The 5,076-nt window shown below is 45.6% G+C and overlaps 1 protein-coding gene across 1 annotated transcript; it reads right to left on the bottom strand.

The window, feature by feature from the left end:
• Positions 1-326: 326 nt before the first annotated feature.
• LOC147422607 (pentatricopeptide repeat-containing protein At3g26540-like) lies at positions 327-2,311 on the bottom strand. The gene is made up of 7 exons (XM_086503075.1): positions 2,290-2,311; positions 1,594-1,793; positions 1,466-1,519; positions 1,292-1,356; positions 982-1,088; positions 651-769; positions 327-548 (listed from the first exon to the last, which is right to left on the bottom strand). The coding sequence occupies exons 1-7, from the start codon at positions 2,309-2,311 to the stop codon at positions 327-329; spliced, it is 789 nt and encodes a 262-aa protein (XP_086359201.1).
• Between the last annotated feature and the right edge of the window lie 2,765 nt (positions 2,312-5,076).

Genomic DNA, 5,076 nt, shown 5'->3' with positions numbered 1-5,076 from the left:
TGCAAACAGCCCAGAGCTTTCTTGCCATGTCCCTATTGGGCAAATCCCGCAATCAATGCACTCCAAGTGACTGGGCTTCTTCCTGGCCCTACCACATTTGGCATACATGTCGACCGAGGTTGTGCCAAGCATACCATTTTTTTTTCAACAGCCCCTAACTAACAATATCGTCATGAGTTTTTTTGTCCATCTTAGCGTCTTCCAAATTGCCGCATGCCTTCAAGATGTAAGCATAGGTTATTGCATCTGGAGAGATGCACTCGCTTCGCATTAGCTGAAAACAGTCCATAGCTTCCTGGCCCGCTCCTGTTTAGCGTATCCAGCAATCAGTGCATTCTCGATATCAGCATCCTGCATAGTGCCAGAACGCAAGCATATGTATTTGCAGCTAGAGAGATGCCATCTTTTTGCATCTGCTGAAAACAGCTCAGAGCTTGTTGGCCCTGTCCTTGTTGGGCATATCTTGCAATCAATGCGTTGCAAGAAACGACATTCCAGACGAAAAGCTCAATGGCACTCCAAGAGACGACATTCCAGACAGAAAGCACCTGAAGCAGGTTTTGCGCTTTTTGAGATGCACCACATTTGGCATACATGTCAACCAAGACAATGCCAAGCACGATGTTTTTTCTACACGACCCCTGACTAACAGTATCATCATGAATATTTTGGTCCATATCAACGTCTTTCATAGAGACACATGCCTTCCGAATGCAAGCATCGGTGTTTGCATTTGCATCCGCTGAAAATAGCCCAGAGCGTGTTGGCCCTGTCCTTGTTGGGCATATCCAGCAATCAATGCTTTGCAAGGAATGACATTCCGCACAGGAAGCTCAAAAACGACCCCTCACTTACAGTATCATCATGAATATTTTGGTCCATATCAGCGTCTTGCATAGTGCCACATGCCTTCACAATGCAAGCATAGGTGTTTGCATCTGGAGAGATGTCATCTCTTTGAAGTTTGCAGCCGCTAAAAACAGCTCAGAGGTAGCTGGCCCTGTCCTTGTTGGGCAAATCCCGCAATCAATGCGTTGCAAGGAACAACATTTCGGACAGGAAGCTCGTTAGGCACTTTTCTGAGCCATCTGAAATATTTAACATACATGTCAACCAATCAACAACATCTCGTGTAATGCCACAAGCCTTTAAGATGCAAGTATAAGTAGGTGATTGCATCTGGGGAGATGCCATCTCTTTGCATCTATTGAAAACAGCCCAGAGCTTCCTTGCTTTGTCCTTGTTGGGCAAATCCCGCAATCATTGCACTCCAAGAGACGACATTCCGCACAAGAAGTTCCTGAAGCAGGTTTGTGAATTCTGAAGTACACCACATTTGGCATACATGTCAACCAGCTGACCAAGGCAGTATCAAGCATAAAAGCATAGGTGATTGCATCTTGAGGGATAGGTCTCTCTTCTCACACGTTGAAAACATCCCACAGCTTCCTAGCCATGCCAGTACCTGTTGGGCATATCCTGCAATCTGCAAACAGCCCAGAGCTTTCTTGCCATGTCCCTATTGGGCAAATCCCGCAATCAATGCACTCCAAGTGACTGGGCTGCTTCCTAGCCCTGCCACATTTGGCATACATGTCGACCAAGGTTGTGCCAAGCATACCATTTTTTTTTCAACAGCCCCTGACTAACAATATCGTCATGAGCTTTTTTGTCCATCTTAGCGTCTTCCAAATTGCTGCATGGCTTCAAGATGTAAGCATAGGTTATTGCATCTGGAGAGATGCACTCACTTCGCATTAGCTGAAAACAGTCCATAGCTTCCTGGCCCGCTCCTGTTTAGCGTATCCAGCAATCAGTGCATTCTCAATATCAGCATCTTGCATAGTGCCAGAATGCAAGCATATGTATTTGCATCTAGAGAGATGCCATCTCTTTGCATCTGCTGAAAACAGCTCAGAGCTTGCTGGCCCTGTCCTTGTTGGGCATATCTTGCAATCAATGTGTTGCAAGAAACGACATTCCGGACGAAAATCTCAATGGCACTCCAAGAGACTACATTCCAGACAGAAAGCACCTAGCCATGCCAATCCCTGTTGGTCATATCCTAGCTTCCTAGCCATGCCAATCCCTGTTGAACATATCCTGCAATCTGCAATCAGTGCGTTTGAAGAACGCAATAGATTGAGAGCAGCGGCACAGATTGAGATTGAAAAGCAACGATCATGGCAGCAATCGGGCCGTACGATCGTGGCAGTAATCGCACGTCAAATAATTGCTCTACGTAGACGAGCGTGCTGGCTAATTTGAAAAAAAGAGCCTTAGGCTCACCAAGTAAAGAGTGGACCTGCATCTTTCGTTTAAGCAAAGATTTTATTTTTCATTTAAGTCCAGAAACGTATGGCTCTCTCTACTTTTCATTAAACCAAATGTAAAGATTCTCAGTCAAGAATCGAGTTGGGCTCCACGCGCTTAGGAAGAAATTGTTAAGTTGAACCAGTCCATCAATACCATGTTGTCGTCCCCTATGCAAAGCCATACATTTTTTAAAAATATAATTTCTTGCCCTCCCTCTTTTATTTGCCAATTGCTTGCCAGCTTCCCATCCCTCGTCCCTTGTTTGCCTTACATGACAGCTCCATTTTCTCTCTGCCATTGTCTTCCACCCCTGAATACCTTGCTTGCCTCGCTCAATATGTGTAAATGATTTTCACTTTTCTTTAGGGGGTGAAACTTATAAGATACCCCCAAAAAAATTCAATTTCAATATAGTACCAACCTTGCTAGACTGTTAGGGGAGAGGGTGAGCCTTAGCTAAGACTGCCAAGGATTGTGAGAGTCCACGAGCAAGGAGTGCACAAGTCTACCAAGTAGTGCAAGAGTCCACAAGAGAGAAAGAGAGGAGGGAGAGGGGATATGGGTAGCGAGGCTGGAGAGAGAGAGGGTTGGGGGGGGGAGAGAAGGGGGAGGGATACCACTAGGGTGAGGGTGAGGGTGAGGGTGAGGGTGCGGATGAGGGAGCAAGTGAGCGTTAGGGGGAGGGAGCTGGTGAGTGCTAGGGAGAGAAAAAACACACACACACATAGAGAGAGAGAGAGAGAGTTTAAGGTGTTCTATTTCTTTTAAAAAATCAAGTAATAGCGATATCGCTAGTGCTTGAGTTTTTTCTTTTAGACAAGCCTAAAGTAGAGTGCTAGGGGGAGAGGGTGAGCCTGAGCTTTGGACTGACTAGTAGTGCAGGAGTTGAACTTGGCTAAGAAGTTGGCAAGTGATCGAAAGGAGATAAGCTTGACGAGCTTCCTGGCATCTCTAATTCCGTCAAGAGGTGCAAGGGCTCGACTTCACTCAAATTGTTGGCATTGGAGGTTTGAGACGATGTGAACTCCCTACTATCCACACTCCACCACCTTGATGAGCTACCTAACGACAGATAGAGAGAGAGAGAGAGAGACAGAGAGAGAGAGAGGAGAAAGGGGTGGTGGAGCCGGAGGAGACAGGGAGAGAATGAGAGTGAGCGGGAAGCGAGATCAAGGGGAATGAGAGAGAGAGAGAGAGAGAGAGAGAGAGAGAGAGAGAAGAGGGGAAGGGGAAAGGTGTTTTAAAAAAAACTCAAGAACTAGCGATATTGCTAGTGCTTGAGCATTTTTTTGGAAAAAAAGACACCACTAAAGAATAGAGAATGAGAGAGCATTAGGAGGAGAGAGAGAGAAAAAGCGCTAGGGAGAGAGAGAAGCCAAAGTGAGAAGAGAGACCTAATAGAGAGAGCACTACGGAGCATGGAGAGAGACCAAAGAGAGAGAATTAGGGAGCACGCACAGAGAGAGAGAGAGAGAGAGAGAGAGAGAGAGGTAGGGGAAGGTGCTTTTTCTTTTATAAAGCTCAAGCACTACCAATATCGCTAGTGTTGGAGTTTTTTTTTTAAACATCACTAAAAAGAGAGAGAAGGAGAGTACTAAGGAGAGAGAGAGAGAGAGAGAGAGAGAGAGATAGATAGATAGATAGATTGATTGATTGAATTATCGTCCACGGAGGTCATATATGACCCATGGGACCAAAGCAAAACATTACAGTAGTTCCTTGTAAGCAGGGATTTAATATTGACGTAATTACGTCAAATTTTGTGTGATCACAATGTCTTATTGACACATTTACATGATTACACTAAACATAATCCCACAGAACCCGGTTTATGGTGACCTGCAAACCCACTAAATTCTCGCCGGGGTTTATCATTTTCCCTACGGGCCCGCTGGGAATACTAAAAAGCCCGGCGGGCTCGCAGAATTATATATACGCGGGCCCGATTGGGTCCGCTGGGTGTTATTTTGTCTTGCTTTCATCTTGAGAGAGAGAGAGAGAGAGAGAGAGAGAGAGAGAGAGAGAGAGAGCTCCTCGACCACCTTTGCAGGTATGTCGAGAGGAGAGAGGAGGAGGGAGAGAGGGGGTCGTGTGGGAGCGTGTTCTGCGTCGCAGTGCACGGCAACAGCAGAGTACCTGACCACACGATCTGGGTATGTGTTGTGTGAGTGTGTATGCGTTGTGTGGTAGCGTGCCTTTTGTTGTAGTGCGCGGTAGTAATAAGGTACCTTACCACACAATGGGAGTGTGTGTGTAAGCTGTTCTACGGAACAATGCTTATCACGGGGGCATCACCTCGGTGACGCGGGGAAGATGGTGTCCTTGTGGTAAGTATTGGCTTACTGCCTGGGTACTACGTCGGTAACGCGGCGAATCTAGTATCCTTATGGTAAGTCAGCTTTCCTTTCCCTTTCCCAAAAAACATATGGGCATCGGTCGGTAACGCGGCTATATGATGTTCGTATGCAGGCCATTGTTTTTCCTTAGATTCAGGCGGCACTCGGTCGGTAATGCGACTAATAGAGTATCGTTTGTTAGAAGCATCTGTTTTTGCATAAATGTGGTGTTCAGGTCGTTAACCCGGCCGTACAAACGTCATATAATCTGTATGTGCATGTGTAGTTAATTTTTTGAGTATTAAGTATATAAAATACTTGGTCGGTAACGTGGCTGTGAAGAGTATTTCATATACAAAATGTATGAATTGTTTGACTTTGTTGTTTTTAACTGTCCATTTGAAACTATATACTAGCTAATCAT

The sequence above is a fragment of the Adiantum capillus-veneris genome, chromosome 27, assembly GCF_014529385.1.
Source record: "Adiantum capillus-veneris isolate H3 chromosome 27, ASM1452938v2, whole genome shotgun sequence".
Classification (NCBI taxonomy): Eukaryota; Viridiplantae; Streptophyta; class Polypodiopsida; order Polypodiales; family Pteridaceae; genus Adiantum; species Adiantum capillus-veneris.
Note: the sequence above shows the minus strand (reverse complement) of the source record. Positions and strands in the feature narration are given on the sequence as shown.